At 35.8% G+C, this 18072-nt stretch overlaps 1 protein-coding gene and 1 long non-coding RNA gene across 2 annotated transcripts; both read left to right on the forward strand.

The window, feature by feature from the left end:
- The first annotated feature begins 3140 nt into the window (after positions 1–3140).
- Positions 3141–6500, forward strand: LOC149398172 (uncharacterized). The gene is made up of 7 exons (XM_089614497.1): positions 3141–3203; positions 3245–3301; positions 3357–4322; positions 4622–5241; positions 5617–5774; positions 5934–6071; positions 6277–6500. Exons 1-7 carry the CDS (start codon positions 3141–3143, stop codon positions 6498–6500), a joined length of 2226 nt encoding a protein of 741 aa, XP_089470623.1.
- Positions 6501–7992: 1492 nt separating this feature from the next.
- Positions 7993–9224, forward strand: LOC149398173 (uncharacterized). Its single transcript, XR_016296997.1, has 3 exons — positions 7993–8072; positions 8668–8770; positions 8859–9224. It is a non-coding gene; the product is annotated as an uncharacterized LOC149398173 (long non-coding RNA).
- Positions 9225–18072: the final 8848 nt, after the last annotated feature.

Below are 18072 nucleotides of genomic sequence, written 5' to 3' on the forward strand. Positions count from 1 at the left end.
TAATAAAAAGTCTCGTGCATTCATGGAATTCTTTTGTGTGAATGCCTTTACTACAAACATGTATTAGAGAATAAATATATACAAATATAGCTTTTACTTTAAAAAAAAAATTTAAGATGCGTTTAAGGTGGGTGGGCTGGCAGTTTTTAATAAAAGGAAAGTAATAGATCAGAATAAGTTAGAGTGTTTTAATTTTTATACGTGATTGTTTAGGAGATATTTTCAAAACTGTCTACGAATGTTCATTTCAATAGGGATGAATTCAGAGGTGTTCTTTGTGGATATTTCTTATACGATATCTCCATCTTTCTAGCCTAAAGAAAAGAAACAAAAAAAAAAAAATAGTAATAAAGAGAACTTTTTCTCATAACTTTCATCATCCTTTTCTCTCTATCTATCCCCCACACTCATATCCCAAAGAAAATTTTATAAACACCAAAGCTTTCCAATCCCTTGACTGTCGGTGTTCTAAGTAGCACGCGAGTTTTCTTTTCCAACCATTTCAAAGGTATTCTTTTCGTTAGTAATTCATGGTCTGCAATTGCAAAATGTTCATGACCATAATATTATTTATATATGTTTTTATGGAAACCAAAAATCTAATATTTTATTTTGATTTCCCTAATGTATGAATGACGAGTAAAACAATATTATTTTGAGATCAACAACCTTCGTGTTTTAAGTTTTTCAAATTTTGTTATTATTTTTTTGGGTTGTCAATTGTTCATTTAGAATGATACAAGTTTATGTTTAAAAGGAAAAAAAATATTTTGTTTCTTCTACTATTTGTAAAACCGTTTGTAACCTAATTATAGAGCATTTAAAATTAAATATAGTTGATTTTAACCTTTTGTAGGTTTTTGAAATGTATAACTTTAAATGGACTGTTTTATGAATATGAGTTTTAAGAAATAGTAAAACGCTGTTTTTGAGAGCGTCGCTTTAGGAAAAAAAATGTTCAAAAGCTTATTTTATATTTTCTAGAATTTTTCCAGAATTTATCGCAACGGTTTTATTTCAGCGAGATTTCATAACTAAGAGCATTTTAGTAGTTTCTCCAAGCTATGAATCCTGTTTTTTTTTCACATACTTTTCATGTCCAAAATAGTATTTTTTTTTTAGTGGGTATTAAGTGTTGTACTAATTATTAATTATTCCTTCTAGGCTTTTGAACTGAGTAGAGCGTTTAAGCTGTTCACGATCAAAGATCGTAATTTTCAACTTCAGATGAGAATAATCTCACTACAATACGGATTAGTTTAAAATTAATTGACGATGAGTGTGTGATCTGAATTGGTTAATATGTGTTATATGATTGATTGTGTGATATCTCTTATGTGCATGTATATGTTATTGAGTGAATTGTGATTTTTGTGTTATGTCTTATTACGATGAGTTTATGTGTATGAGTTTAGTACAATTTTGGCATAACATGTTCTATTTATTAGCATGTTTCATTTATGTTTATGTCATATGTCATCTTTGTATGTAACGCAAATAATCAAGTGATAAGATAAGTAAGAGAGTCGTACCGCCTCGAGCTACGGAGGTATTAAGAGAATTCTCTCGAGCCGACCTACGGGCTCATAAAGGGAGTTTTCTCATATGATATGTTTATTAGATGGTGTGAACTATGGGAGGTCGCAGCCCCGTAGTTCGTTTCCAAAGTGTACACTGAAATTGGTACGACTACTCTAGGGGAACCCCGAATAAAACATGATAAGATTTATTATACGAAAGACCATGACACCGTTAGAACTAAAACACTAATAATCGGTTCATGCATTGCATTACTCATATTTTTGTGAGTTATAGTTATTCTCGCTGAGCGTTAGCTCATATTATGTGTATTCGTCCGTATTGTAGGTAAGCAACAAATAAACAAGTGAGGAGGGTGGATCAGCGGCGTTCGATGGCTAAAGGGTTGGGTTGTGGTTCCACTCGCTTATTTAAAAGACTTCCGCTACGAAATTTTCTAAACACTCGGTTTGAGATTTTTTATGCTTAAGGTATTTTTGAAGTTTAATTAGTTTTTCAAAATTGAAGTTGAATTTTTATGGTTTTATTTCCGTTGAATATTCCAACCATCTAATTTAGTTTAGTATTCCGAATTAACTATTTCTCTTATTTTCATCAAATGTTTTTATAAGATTTCAAATGTTGGTTATCTTCAATTTATTTTATTTTAAAGTCTAAACTTTATAATTAAATGAAATGATGTTTAAAAAAAAAATTATCCACTTTTTTTTTCGAAGTAAAAGAATTAAGCTTAGCATGACGGTCCGAAAAGTCGGGTCGTCACAGTTGGTATCAGAGCAATGAACCTGCGACCCCCCTTTGCTATTCGATCGCACGGTTGTCCCCCCTACTCAAGTAAGTTTAATATGTTGTAGTTACATTTTTTTTATTATTGAATTTAAATTAGTAGTTTAGTTTACGGAAGATCTAGAAGTCAAGATGTTTTTCGTTATTTTATTGACAAATAAAGAGTTGTCTATTTTATGGATGATTGGATCGTGGTCCTTACCAAACAAAACCCCACTCTTTTTTTCCTTATTTATAAGATGTTATTACCTTCGTTCCGATTGTATTACAAGATGCCATCTTACGTTATGATTATGTCTTATTTCATGTTCAAATGAAATCTTCTACGGCAATATGTGAACAACTTTTTTTTTAAGTGTAAATAGAAATACCAGTAGTGTGTCTCAGTTGAGTTGGTACTTCTAAATGATTACTAAGAGCACTATCTAAGTTTCATGCCTTGATAGCTCGACCAAAGCTAGTGGTTCTAGACACCACTTTACTCAATCGGTTCAAAGCTCAAGAAACTAAGATATAGGAATCGAGGAACAAAATACACCAAGGGAAGAAGATGCAAAAGGATGATGGTGTTTTTAGTTGATTCGGATAAATCCAATGTTAAAGGGAAGTAACCCATCTTCCACCATCTTAGATTTTATCAAATCCTATGAGTACCGAATACCACATGATCCAAGTAAAGGATGAACGAGCTCAGTTTTACAAAGCTCGAAAAGAGGAGAAAAGTCAAAACAAGGGTCCCGACATCAATAAAAAGCCAAATCGACCAAGTAACCACAAACCTAACTGCAACAATTACGGCTTCAGGGCGCAACCCCATGGATATGCGAATGGAAAGAAAGAGACCATCTAAAAAAAATGAGAGTAACGCCGACATCAAGGTCAAGATGGAGGGAGATATTTTTTTTCTTCTTGTATGCAGAACTTATGGAAAGTTGCATCCTGGAGAGTGCCAGAAGGGAACCTTTACCTGCTTCAAGTATGGTCAACCTGGTCACTATCTCGGAGATTATTAGAAATCGAATTTTGTTCAGAGTGGACAGTACCAGCTTCAGAATCAGAACGGGCGACTCAACTATATGTCGACCGCACTAGAAGGGCCACTAATCTCTTTGGGTCGTTTGGAAGCACCTACATCCACCCAAATGCCACTACCAGCTCAAGCTTGTATCTACGCCTACACCAACGTCGATGCCTTAGCCAACTCTTCGAATGTAGTAACAGGTCAGCTTCCTATAGCTCATCTCGATGCTTTGGTTTTATTTGACTCTGGTGCTACGCATTGCTTCATTTCGCTAGAACTGGCTAGGAGATTAGGCGATAGTGTAGTGAAGACCAATAAGGTTTTCAGGACAGCTTTGCCGTCTGGCGATGTGTTGTTATCAGAATACTGTCTCAAGGGAGTATCGATAATTATATGTGGGCAAGAGCTAACAAGTGACTTCATCGTCTTAGAAATGAAAGACTTTGATGCCATCTTGGGTATGGACTTCCTAGTGGAGAATAATGCAGTGATTGATTGTCGGCGAAAAAGAGTAACCTTCAAACCGGTAATGGGGAAAAGGTTCACCTTTATAGGACGACCACTCAAGAAACCAAAGATGATGGTGTCAGCATTGCAAGCTAAGAGGTTGATAAGTAAAAGGTGTTACAGATATCTAGCGTCAGTGGTGGACAAGACGAAGAAGGCCGAAGCAAACCCACAAGATGTGCTAGTGGTGAGGGAATATGTTGATGTTTTTTCCGAAGACCTCCTTGGTTTAGCGCCCGAACGGGAAATTCCTTTCGCCATCGAGTTTCTACCTGGAATAGGTCCAATTTCCAAAGCACCATATCGTATGGTTCCCGCCGAGCTCAAAGAGTTACAATCACAACTCAAAGAGTTGTTAGATAAAGGATTTATCCTCCCTAGTCATCCACCTTGGGGAACACCCGTTCTATTTGTGAAAAAGAAGGATGGGTCTTTCCGCATGTGTATTGACTACCGAGAGCTAAATAAGGTAACAGTCAAGAACGAGTATCCTCCTCCAAGGATTGATGACTTGTTTGACCAACTCAAGGGGCGAAGGTATTTTCAAAGATAGACTTGCGATCCGGCTAACATCAATTACGGGTCAAGGAGGACGATATCCCGAAGACAGCTTTTCGCACCCACTATGGTCATTACGAATTCACTGTCATGCTTTTTGGACTCACTAACGCTCTAGCAGCATTCATGGATATGATGAATAGGATCTTTAGCGACGTCTTGGATAAGTTTGTTATCGTCTTCATCGATGACATACTGATTTACTCTAAGAGCGCTGAAGACCACGGGGGTCATTTACGAGTTGCACTCCAGACGCTAAGACAACATCAGCTGTATGACAAATTCTCGAAGTGTGAATTTTGGTTGGATAAAGTGCATTTTCTCGGACACGTGGTTTCTAAAGACGGGATCTCCGTCGATCCTTCTAAGATAGAATCTGTGAATGATTGGAAGCAACCTCGAAGTGTGACAGAGATAAGGAGTTTTCTCGGTCTAGCAGGTTACTATAGAAGATTTGTGGAAAGATTTTCTACGTTATCTGCTCCACTCACCGCCCTCACCAAGAAAGATAAGAAGTACGAGTGGACCGAGAAGTGTGAAGAAAGTTTACACGAGTTGAAGAGAAGACTCACCACCGCGCCAATCCTCATAGTCCCTGAAAGTGGAGAACCTTTGTCTATCTACAGTGATGCATCGAAAACAGGTCTTGGTGCAGTGTTAATGCAAAATGGAAGAGTAGTGGCTTATGCGTCACGACAACTCAAGAATCACGAGAGGAATTATCCTACTCACGATTTGGAATTAGCGACAGTGGTTTTTGCTCTCAAGATGTGGAGACACTACTTGTATGGAGTTCGATGCGAGATATTCACCGATCATAAGAGTTTAAAGTACATTTTTACTCAGAAAGAGTTGAACATGAGACAAAGAAGGTGGCTAGAATTGGTTAAGGATTACGATTGTGGTATCCATTACCATCCCGGAAAGGCGAACGTGGTAGCTGATGCGTTAAGTAGGAAAGATGAGACTTGGCTATCGATGATGCATGCATTATCTCCTCGAATCGTTGATGAAATCAACAACATGGAAGTTGAAATTGTCACCCGGTGACTAGCCAACATGACCTTAAAATCAGATCTGTTCGAGAGAATCAAAGAAGCGCAAGGACGTAATCCTGAGATGTCAAGGCTGAAGGACAGTGAACTGGATGGTCAGGAGTCAAAATTTTCTCTTACGGAGAATGATGTACTCTTTTTCGATGGAAGGATCTGTGTACCCAACGAAAATGAGTTACGAAGACAGATTTTGACCGAAGCACATGAGACTCCCTATTCAGTCCACCCAGGGTCCACGAAGATGTATCAAGGCCTTCGAGAACACTTCTGGTGGAATGGAATAAAGGGCGACGTTGCAAAGTTTGTCAGTAAATGCTTTACATGCCAGAAAGTGAAGGCCGAACATCAACGACCAGCTGGAGAATTACAACCAATCGAAGTTCCTGAATGGAAGTGGGAACAAATCACAATGGACTTTGTGGGTGGGTTACCTAAGACAAATGACGGTTATGATGCTATATGGGTAGTGGTGGACCGTTTGACCAAATCTGCTAGATTCTTACCGATGAAAGTCACGTACTCCGTGGAGAAGTTGGCAGAACTATACGTTAATAACGTAGTGAGACTGCATGGCGTTCCTTTGTCCATCATCTCAGATCGTGACGGTCGTTTCACTTCTAATTTCTGGAGGTGTGTGCAAAAGTCTATGGGATCGCAACTGAAGTTCAGTACTGCTTTTCACCCCCAGACGGATGGCCAATCCGAAAGGACTATTCAGACCTTAGAGGATATGGTACGAGCATGTGTCATGGATTTTGGTGGGAGTTGGAATAAGAGGCTACCACTTATTGAATTCTCATACAACAATAGCTACCAAGCTTCAATCGGCATTGCCCCATAAGAAGCTCTTTATGGTAAAAAGTGTCGATCTCCGATTCACTCGTTCGAATCCGAAGAAAATAGCCTCGAGAAAACATATTTTATTCGAGATACCACTGAAGCCATCAAGAAGATACGAGATCAAATGGGAACTGCCCAAAGCCGACAGAAAAGCTACGCTGACAAGAGGAGGCGACCACTGGAATTTCAAGTAGGAGACTTCGTATTTTTGAAGGTAGCACCTCTCAAGGGTGTGATGAGATTCGGCAAGAAGGGAAAATCGAGCCCGAGGTACATTGGCCCTTTCAAAATCATAGAAAGAATCGGATAGGTAGCCTACCGTCTAGCTCTGAATCCCGAGTTAGCATCGGTGCACAATGTGTTTCACGTCTCGATGCTCAAAAAGTACCTACCCAATCCAAATCATGAACTAATTCAAGAGCCTATCGAAGTACACGAAGACCTGACCTATGAGGAAAAGCCGGTTCAAATTCTTGATCGTGAAGAAAAGATCATTAGGAACAAGGTGATTCCATTGGTCAAGATACTTTGGCGGAATCATAAAATCGAAGAAGCCACTTGGGAGCGCGAGGATGATATGAGATTGCGTTTTTCCGACCTTTTCCTAGAAGTTTAGTGTTGTCAAGTAAGAATTTTTATTTCTTTCGTTTTTTTTTCTCTCTTCACTTATATTAATTTTCGGGACGAAAATTTCATAAGTAGTGGAGATTGTGAAACTCCGAAGTCTAGACATTACGGAATGATAAATTTTATGATGTGAGTTTTAAGACGAATTTGTTATGTGCTAGGAAGGGTTTATTCTTTCTTTCGGTGATTTGAATAGATTCTTTTTAATTATTTTTTTCAAGGCAAAGTTGTGAGAATTATCACCCAATATATTACAAAAAAAAAAAAAATCTTAATATAGATTTATATCATATGAATATTATTAAGATGGTTTATGGTGTAGCATATAAATACCAGGGATACGTTTAATATCTTAATATAGATTTATATCATATGAACTTTTAACTTAATACCAGGGATACGTTTAATAGCTTAGGAAAATTATATATATATATATATATATATATATATATATATATATATATATATATATATCAATCAGAGATTGACATTGGCGTCAAAAAGTTAATAATTCATCAAGTCCTATATATTGTTTAAAGCATAACTTTTTACGCTACCAAAATAGGCAATAAATTTTTATATATTATGTAGTTCTTTAAGGGAAAACAAATCTTCCTGATTCTTTTGGTGACTAAAATATTTTGATAAGATAAAAGTTGACGTTTGGCTAAGGGGTTGGGTTGTGGTTCCACGCGCTTATTTAAAAGACTTCCGCTACGAAATTTTCTAAACACTCGGTTTGAGATTTTTTATGCTTAAGGTATTTTTGAAGTTTAATTAGTTTTTCAAAATTGAAGTTGAATTTTTATGGTTTTATTTCCGTTGAATATTCCAACCATCTACTTTAGTTTAGTATTCCGAATTAACTATTTCTCTTATTTTCATCAAATGTTTTTATAAGATTTCAAATGTTGGTTATCTTCAATTTATTTTATTTTAAAGTCTAAACTTTATAATTAAATGAAATGATGTTTAAAAAAAAATTATCCACTTTTTTTTTCGAAGTAAAAGAATTAAGCTTAGCATGACGGTCCGAAAAGTCGGGTCGTCACAGCCGGTTCACCCACGGCGTGACGTCGGAGCTCCGTCCGGTGATCCTAGCTTCCTGGCACGCTTTAGTTTTTGTGGATAACAAGCAGGTATGTTTCACTAAATGTGTCTTTTTAGCAATAATAATAAATAAAAAAATAGATGTACTAGACAGTGCTATGTACTTATACGGTGTCACTTTGAAAGAGTAAGATCTAAGTTTATCTACTTCCAGTTCTGATTCATCTTTAGGGGAGAGTCTATGGCAATATGTATCCAGTCAAAAATTAAATTTATTTTTCCTTGCGATTATTTCCCGATTTTGTAATTGATGAATGATATATTTTCAAGTTGGCTACTTTTGGTTGATCAACATGTAAAGAGCATTTTTTGTGCACTGACCTCTCAAATGTCCGATGTCGAGTTTTGTACTTCTTTTTTTGTTTATAATTCAGATCAATTTATAAAAATACGAGTTCGTATCAACATGGGATTCATAATAATTAGTACAGAATTAGGAGTCGAATAATAGAATAGTTGAAAGAATAATTGAATTTTTTGTTTTGTTTTGGAGAGAGCGGACTTCCCGAAAGTCTGGAACCTATCTTTGTTTATTGTTTATCCTATTTTTTTTATTTATTATTAGTTTGCATAAACTATGTGTGACTAAATTATATGACGGTTTTGTACATTATATATTCTTAGCGTTTTTGAAGCAAACTGCAGTGAACCGACGCACAAAAAACGAGATATTGAGAAGACTTTGCTCTTTCAGAAGCTCGAAACTTGCCTGAGGATGTGAATACTGGTGAACGAATTTACACGTACGGGATTTGATCGAACTGATTCTATAATTTTTATCTACAGTTGTTTTAGACTGGTTAATTAAACATCAGGGACCTCCATCATTAATTGCTCGAGTATCGCAAGCGTAAAACACCGAAATAAAAAAACAACAAAGTCGGTTTCAAGCTCTCCAGTCAGAACCCTTCTCCCATTGTATGAGCTTTCGCTTATCTTCACATAGAAGAGCTTGGATTCGAGTACGATGAAGATGTTGATGTGAGTTTGCAGTCGGTGAGCGAGCTTCTTCAGCGGGGCAACAAGCGGCCGAGGCGCTAATTCATGAACTTCGTTTCCTTCATGCAATGCTAACTGGTAAGTTTTAGTCTATAGAGGATCGAGCAATATAAAAAAAGACCCGGAATTTCTCTCAAGAGATTTTAACCTTTATATGTTGTTATCTGGCGAATACAGAAATTACAGAGCACATTTCTTCAAGATCTCAACTTGTGAAAAAAAAATGTTAGCTTTAGTATAGGACTGTTGGAAAGAGAGTGTGTGTATAAGAAGATTATGGAAATTTGTTGAATAAGCTATATAGATTTTGATTGCATCCTAGTAGTACTTGACTGCTGTAATTGCTACCTGAACTTAATGCGAAAAGAGGAAAGGAAAATGACACATATATACTTTGTATTTTAGTGAAATATCGAGTTTAACTTTTGGTATTCAAAAATATCGAGTTCATATCCTCAGTTGAATTAAAATGACGAAATTATACGTTGAAATAGACAACAGTACCACAAATTTTCTTTTTATTGAATTTTTGTTGACTTTTCATTATCGTTGACTATAATATTTATATGTAAACATTAATTATCTTTATTCATTCACGCCATATATGTAATTTATTTAAAAACTAAAAAATAAACGACAGTCTATTAATCGTGAATAACACAGAAAGAGACAAAGAGATATAAATCGATATTTGAACAGAGAATCCATGATTTAGAGTTGCAATTCGAACACGGACTGAAGTCATCCATTGAGAGATATGAATTCAATTTAAGGCTATTTTTATTTCAAATTGGGAATTTGGACGTTAGGGTACTTGTTTGGATTTGATTCGGTTTTTCTTATATAAGAGTTAATATCAATGAAATGGAGATTCGTGACACTGTTATCAATTTCATGGTATAAATTCGTCATTATAATTAAATAGAATGTATGAACTCGACATTTTTTATAACTAAAATTAAACTCAACATTTCACTAAAATATAGTATATATGTGTTATTTTCCCAAAAAGAAATGAGCTCTTCCACTATGAAAATTAAGACATACAGCTAAATGTTACAAGATAAAGTTAAAATAAATTCTAATGGCTAACCTATTTTTCATCTTCGAAATATTCATATATTTTGGTAACCAATCACATTATGTTATGTTGTAGACCTCGAAATCTTATGGTGTTTCGTTAACTTTTCCAAATTTATTTTTTGCTTTCTGATTCTAAATTCTAGAAAACAGTTTAGAAAACTTGTTTGCTTATGAATTTAGAAAACAGATTTAGAATCATGTTTCTGTTTTCTTTGAAATGTGTTTAGAAAACGTAAAACAATGAAAAAGTGTTTTCTATTTTATCTTTCTTATATTTTAAAACAATTGAATGGAAAACATAACCAAACAACATTTAAAATATTCTGAAACTATTCTGAAACGTAATTCTAAATCTATTTTTTAAATTTAAAAATTAGAATTAGAAAACATAATCTAGAGTTTAAAAAACTAAACCAAACACCACCTTAACTCGCTTTCTTTTTCGCTAGAACGTTGAATCTCGAGTCCTCCTCAAATTATCTCCATTCTCAAGTCTTTCTCAAACTATTGAAGTAAACAATCCTGTACTCAGAGACACAGAGCAAACAAACCAATGAAACACAATATCATCGCATATATACCAAACGCCGTAGCCATTTACCGCGTGGCACCGAATCAAAACTCAAACCTCGCACGCGTAAATCCGACTCCTGTAATCCGAGCCTCAATCAACCATTCCGTCTCGATTCCGCCAAAATTGCCGTCGATTTCTCGCCACGGCGAAGGAAAGCTCCGACGCGACGATGCTCATCTTCGCTGGAAGCTTGCGAGGACATTGATGCGCTTGAGTAATTCTTATTTGGGATTTTGGGAACTTTTTTAGTTTCTTGCGATAGAGAAATTATGTTTGTTTGATTGGAAAATAAATTAGGATCGAAGCGAGACTCTTTCATCTTAGTTAGATATTTAATTTCTAGTTTTGTAAGACGAAAAGTGGAACGAAATGAAATGGGGTGAAATGGAAAGACATTATATAATCTTGTCCGGTTTCAAATGGAATAAAATCTACGTATAGCTCTAAAAAAAAAAAAAAAAGGTGGAATGAAAGTGGCTATTTGTTGCAACGCAGTTTGGAAAATTTTATGGTGATGTGCAATCCTTGTTACAAGAATGACTTTGAAGATTAAATCAGCTCAATATAACTAGTTCAACCGAGAAGACATAAGATTTTGTCATTAAAAGTTCTGGTTATTTTGAGTTCTGTTTCTTGGTTATGAAGTCTAAGCAAAAATAGAATATTTTTCAATTTGTTTGAAGTTTAAATAAAGCAGTCAAAGCTATATTGAGTCCACTATATATCTTATTTTTTTTATCGCTAAAATCTCAATAAGTATAACAGAACTGGTGTTTTGATTCTCCACATCAGTTACACTAGAAGTTGATTAAACTACATATCGATATTAATCTTCTTTTTTGCTTTGCCGAGTTGGACTCTTTTGTCGAGATATTAATTTATGTACCGCAACTCGACTGGACTGCTTATGAAGAAGCTCGCAAAACCAAACCAATTTCGTCCGAAACTGTGATCAGTGGAGTTGTGTAGTCATAAAAGATTGGATAGCACAGGTCTTTAATACCCCCAACTTATCTTATTTCTGGGAAATTCTTAACTGGAATACATTTGTGTTATCATTTTTTTTTTTGGCAGTGTTATGAAGGAACCCCATCTTTTGAGTTCGACTGTGCAAGAGTGTTCATATCAGGTCTCATTGGGTTTACTCTGCCAGTTCTACGAGGTAATCGTTGTGGTTTATGCTATGCCTTTCACAAATTACTAATTCCTTATCCAATTCATATCTTATCAAACGTCCAGGCACTATATCCTTTTCAAGACTTGTGGGCGGTTCCTGTAAAGTTAGAATATTACCAACCTTTTTGAGGTAATATTGATTCAGGTGCGTATTGATTCTGTTGCATTTGATCATATTAACTCGGGATTAGTCTTTGCAATTAGATCAAGGGGGTTGAAAGGGAAAAGCGCAGATCTTTGCATATTTTTGCATTTCTAGATTTTGACTGTTGGATCATGTTGTAAGTAACTTGGTGTGTAAGTCACCGATCCACGAGTCTATTTAAAGGACCATTGAGAGTTAGGTTAGACACAAGAACATCGAGAGAAACTTGTATGACCCAGAAACATTCTGACTGAGAGATAATTAGAGAGAATTCTGGGATTGGAGTGGTTAGGTGAAATTTGTAATCGGTTCTCGTAGAGCATTGCTCATTGATAGTGGATTGGCTTCTAAGGCTGGTCGTAGATCAATCTAGATCGAACCTGGATAAATCGCCCGTCTCTTTCATAATCTCTTTCAACGTTTGATCTTGATTAAACGATTCGATCTTGGTTTGGTTTATCAGGGTTTGCAGAAAGCAATTGTGACAACAGATTCAGGTGTTCCAGTATTAAGCTACCATCAACCATTTCTTCAAATTCTTTTAAATAGACAATAAATTCAATATAGAGCAAAGTTCACTCCTCCACACAGTGAGTATTTGTTCTTACAAAGAAAATATATCCAAATGAATGTACGCTATCGTTTACAGGGTAAATATTCACATTGTGTACACTGTCATTACAGAAATGCTTATTACTCCTAAATAAACGAAAAATAAATACGCATAAACTAATGCCTTTTTATTGGAACTACTTCGATATGATAGCACAAATTATTGTCTTCGATATTTCAATTTAATGATTAGGGTGAAAAATTGAGAGCAAAATAATGATTTCAATAAGAAAACAGGAAAGAAGAAGAAAAGAAAAGAAAAAAACAAAAACAAAAACAAACTTTAAATCATGCAAAACAATATATATATATATATATATATATATATATATATATATATATATATATATATATATATATATATAAAGCATGCAAAACAATAGGACGTTTTAAAGCCGTAGGATAACATATGCTCTACAATTCCAACCACTTTCAAGGCTCTGAGTTGATATTGACGTAAATTGCAGAGAAGGGTTAACATCTTTTAACTCTTCTAGGCAACGAACAAAGCTGAAACATTCTTAATGAAATCGGCGGTGAGAATCATCGAGAGGTCCCTTCAATCAGACCGAGCAGGTTTGGAAAAGCATGTGGACTCTGAAGATTCGTGAAAGCAAAATTTTGTCGTCGTGGAAATTGGCTCAGAATGGCTTTCCATTGAAACAAACTCTCGTTATGCCCTTAATCGTGTGCGCACTTGTTTGGATCTGAGGTGGGTTTGGGATAAGGATGTGGATGGAAAAATAATTGTGAATACCATCAATGCAGCTCACATCGCAGCTTGAGGTACCAAAGGAATTCCTTATTTGACGTGTAAATGGGCGACGAGTGACAATAAGCTTCGGGATTTGTAAATATAGCTTCGATGAGTGACAATAGCTTCGGGGTTTGAGTAGAACCTTATTATATCGGAAGCTAGTTAAAACGATGCAACGGCCACTCTAAATGAGTACCGTTTTCTCTTCAAAAATAGAAGCCATGACTTCAGAGTCACCACTTGAACTCAATTCATGTTCCTTAGCTCAAATCTGAATCTTCCCAAGGTATGTATGTCCAACAACTTATGACTCACTCAGTACGTGTAGTTTGTGTATGATGTTGAGTGATGTTATTGCCATTGACTCAATATTTTTTTTCGTTCACGATCATCAGGAGTAATTCTCTTTGACAAATATTATGTCATCCGTATTAGCTTCGTTCTTTCTCTATTATGTACTAGATCAGAAAAAAAGTTGATTACTCTCTTTTCCTCGGTAAATTTAAAGAATCTACTGGCTACAATTGAAATCAAAATATCTGTTATTATTGTTTTATTAAACAGGGATAAAAGTACCCTCCAAATTAATTTTCAGTGTTTACAACTCTCAAACTCCATCGAAGAAGAGAGAAAATGATGCCATCAGAAATTTTTTATTTTATCAAAATAAAAACCTGTTTATATCAGTGAATGTTATTATTATAAATTACACGGAAAATAAGTAAAGGTAAAATAATAATCCCAGTAAGAGTACAGGTAGAAACACTACTACAAATGTTGGATTATACAACCCACTTTCTACAACGCTTAAAATAAGTGTTGTAGAAACTAGGGATTTTACAACGCTTAACATAAGCGTTGTAGAAACTTGGTGTTTCTACAACGCTTATGACTAAGCGTTGTAGATCCGGGTGTTTCTACAACTCTTATGGCTAAGCGTTGTAGAAACTTGGTGTTTCTACGACGCTTGTGGTTAAACGTTGTAAATTTTCACTATATTTCAGGTTTCCCACAACGTTTAGCTGATCCGTTGTAGAATTCTCGCTGCAGCACCGTGTTTTTGTCGCTGCGGCGAGATCTTTCCACAACGGATCAACTAAACGTTGTGGGAGTATTGATATTTGGTGAACCTCGCCGCGGCAAGATTACTTCTTTGCCGCGGCGAGAATGTCCTACAACGGATAGGATATCCGTTGTAGGAGTTTATGAAATCGTCGTTATTATTAGAGTCTTCTCCTTATGCTTAATAATACTTCCAAAGACTCCAAACTTCTCAAAGTCATGGGTAAGCAAAAAAAAGAAAGAAAGCAAGTTACGCGAATCCGACCGAGAGAGAAAAAGAGATAATGTGGACAACGTTGGGTTTTGTCTCCGTCTCGCGAGGTTTCGGCATGAGTCCAGACACGGGATTTGCTTCTCTTCAAGGTTTTAGCATGTGTTTGTGGGAAAGAACGAGCTGAGTGTCACCGGAGTTTCGTTCTCAACAAGGTATGAGGCTCGACTTATTCTTCCTCTTCCAGATTTTTGAACTTAGGGCTTGCAGATTTGTGATTTTGGTTTTGTTGATAGTTTCCGTGGTCTATGGGTCAGTTTGTGCTTGTTTTTGGTTGGAATTGTACGCTAGGGTTTGAATTTCTGATTTTTCTTAACTTTGGCTGAAAATATGTGATATAATTTAGGGGTATTCAGTGTTAAATTGATGATTTACACTTAATTTTGGATTGTGTTGGTTCAGAATATTTGCTCGGCTTAGTAACAATTCTGATTGGATATTGGTTCTGTTGAGTTGTGGTTTAGGGTTCTAAGCAACTGAACATCAAGCGAAGGAGACGGCATGAGAAGAAGAAGACAGTGAGGACGACGGCCGGCGCTTGTCCAAGGTGAGGAAAATTTTCTTCTCCTGCCTTCGCCTTCTCCAAAACCTTCTGATTCACGTCACTCTCAGGCACTTCTCCATATGCCCCCAACATACCCAGGAACTCCACTTTAACTTCTCCGAGCGAGCCAACGAGTTCGTCGATTTCCGCTCGCCGGAGAATCCAGACCGCTTCGTCAGAAGAATCCCGACATTGCTCTTCACGGAGACTGAGAAGACGTCGCCACAAGGTTGTTCCAGAGAAGGTCCTTCTCTGATAAGATTTTTCCACAAGATAACATCATATTCTCGAGTTACTTTTACTCTTGCTCTGCGTGTCGATTTTGATTTCACACAATCTGGGTTATCGCTGTAGGTGTGTTGATGGGATTCAGGAGCCTTCCACAATTGTTTGACGATACACCTTTTTGAGCTTACACTACCTAGTAACATTCTCAACTCAATTTACCCCTTTTTAATTACGCTTTGTAATGTCTGGCATGTACCCTGTGATATTGTTTATTTTTACTTGCATAATCATGGGCTAAAGAAAAATAAAGTTTCATTTTTCTTATTTTTCATAATACTAATTAAATTCATGCCCACTTTCATCTCAAAAGAATGAAAAGGCCTCTGAGATCTTCACAAAAACTTCATTGCTGGTTGTCTATAATAAAAAAGCTTACTGCTAGAAAAAAAATGTTTCATATTGAACAAAACACACTGCCTTATAAACTTTTGACACTCAACCACTATATTACGATTGACTTAATCATGGTATTGTTCTTTTTTCTGATATGGTAGGCCGTGGTATGTGTTTGAAATTATATATGCGTGATTTTTATTTGATTATATTTTTTTTGCTCAAACAAAAATCTTCAATAGTAGAGTCTGAGTTGTGTGGATGTATTTAGGTCTTCTTCTGTGGAACCAGTCAAGGCAGCAATGGCATTCTTTCTATCTAGTTATAAGTCAAATTTTTTAATTTAGGTTCTGTCCCATATCAAGAATGGGGTACCTCTCTTATTTAACTTACTAGCTAATTATTATTTTGGCCATTATTCCATCCGCCATCTTACGATTGGCGATGAATCCTAGTCTTTTGTGCATTTTTGGTTGTTTTGTTTTGTCTAGTAATTTGACTAAAATTTTCTTAACGTTGTGCAGTTAGAAAATTATGCAAAAACATAAGAAGCTAAGGTTGTGGAGCTCATCAAAGCAGCTGCAAATTCAGTGTCTGCTTGTTATTTTTTTTTTAATATATGTGGATAACATCGCTAAACCAACGGCTAGACCAATAACACTCTTGAAGAGCATCTAAACAAGGCGATTCACTGGTTGAGGAGGCTCCTACTGATATTACATCTCTCTTGGTCAATTATATGTCTCTGGTTACTACTATGAACCATATGATAAGGTACACGGCTTTGTGTGGAACCTTCATATTTTAGATATTTCATTAGATATTTTAGGAAATTGGATATCTGTTAGTCAACTTTGTACCGCTCATTGGCTTTGTTTCCAAAACAATATATCAACTGATGTCGATTGTTTTAAATTAACCTTTCAGGTACCATTCACACAAAAACGATTATCTTGAATTTTGCCAATGCTACAAGGCAATATACTATATTCCAGCCATCAAAGAAAACCCGTCAGTGTGGATACCGGTAACATCTTGTTCAGCCTCTTTCATGTGACGATTCTTTTGTGTAAAATTTTCTCTGACAATTCTCAATGTATGTATTCTTTTCCACGTTGTTGGTGTAATATAAAATGTATTCTTTTAATTGCTGTGACATTCTTGAAAATATTGGGGTTGAAATAAAAGCAAAATTAAGTTTGTAAAACAAATATTTCAAGTCGTTCTATTAAAAAGCGACATCTAATCCTCGCCGCGGTGATGTACAACTCTCGCCACAGCGAGACTTTCTACAACGGATCAGGTGTAGAACAGCTCGCCGCGGCGAGAAATGTACATCGCCGCGGCGAGATATTTTGGACTTTTTGGGAATTGAACAATGGAACTCTACTGTTGTAGAAGCTTCTACAACGGATCCGTAAGCGTTGTAGAAGCCTTGAAGCTTCTACAACGGATCCCTAAGCGTTGTAGAAGCTTTGAAGCTTCTACAACGGATCCCTAAGCGTTGTAGAAGCTTCTACAACGCTGGATTCTACAACGCTTAATAAGCATTGTAGGATCATTCTACAACTGTTTTTAAGTGTTGTAGGAGCCCAGTTTTGTAGTAGTTTAGAGCATTAGCGATTAATTTATGGGTAACCAATATTAGTATTTTATTATTATATACCTTCGCTTTAAAATATTAGTAGTTGACATGCAAGCTCTTTTTTCGATCTCCAATGCATCTCTATTTTAGGGATAGGGGCGGATATGGTGTTTCAATGCATCTTCATTTGCATTTTGAAGATGAAATAAATAGATTTTCTTTAAATTTTAAGATGCACTATTCATGATATATAAATTTTTATAAAATATTATTGTTATGTGTGTTGTTGGCTTATTTTTTACTGCAAATTTGTTCGGTAAGATATCTTGCAACGTGTTCTGGGATATGTTGAGACATCTTGATCGTTGTGTGTAGAACTGTAATTTCGAAAAGTTTCATTTTTCGCGAAAATTGTCAAATGAAGACTTTCTTCATATATTTTATCCGCGTGAATAAGTAAAGAAATTATATTTCTACTTCCAGAGATGTAAGACCACTATAAAAGATAGTCTCTGTCCTTAGTGATCATTTGAAGCATTCATTCATACTATTAGAGTTCTTAGACGTGCAAGACCATTTAGTAGCGAGGAAACAAAATGT

This window comes from Urtica dioica, chromosome 5 (assembly GCF_054948205.1).
Source record: "Urtica dioica subsp. dioica isolate 48M chromosome 5, U.dioica_male_clone48M_v1_H2, whole genome shotgun sequence".
In the NCBI taxonomy this organism is placed as follows: Eukaryota; Viridiplantae; Streptophyta; class Magnoliopsida; order Rosales; family Urticaceae; genus Urtica; species Urtica dioica.

Bases quoted from the DNA above. Each gene is read 5' to 3' on its own strand.
- LOC149398172 (XM_089614497.1), top strand. From the start codon at position 3,141: ATGGATATGCGAATGGAAAGAAAGAGACCATCTAAAAAAAATGAGAGT. The intron at 3,204-3,244 runs GTCAAGATGGAG...TCTTGTATGCAG, and splicing joins AGAGTAACGCCGACATCAAG to AACTTATGGAAAGTTGCATC. The intron at 6,072-6,276 runs GTCGTTTCACTT...ATACAACAATAG, and splicing joins CATCATCTCAGATCGTGACG to CTACCAAGCTTCAATCGGCA.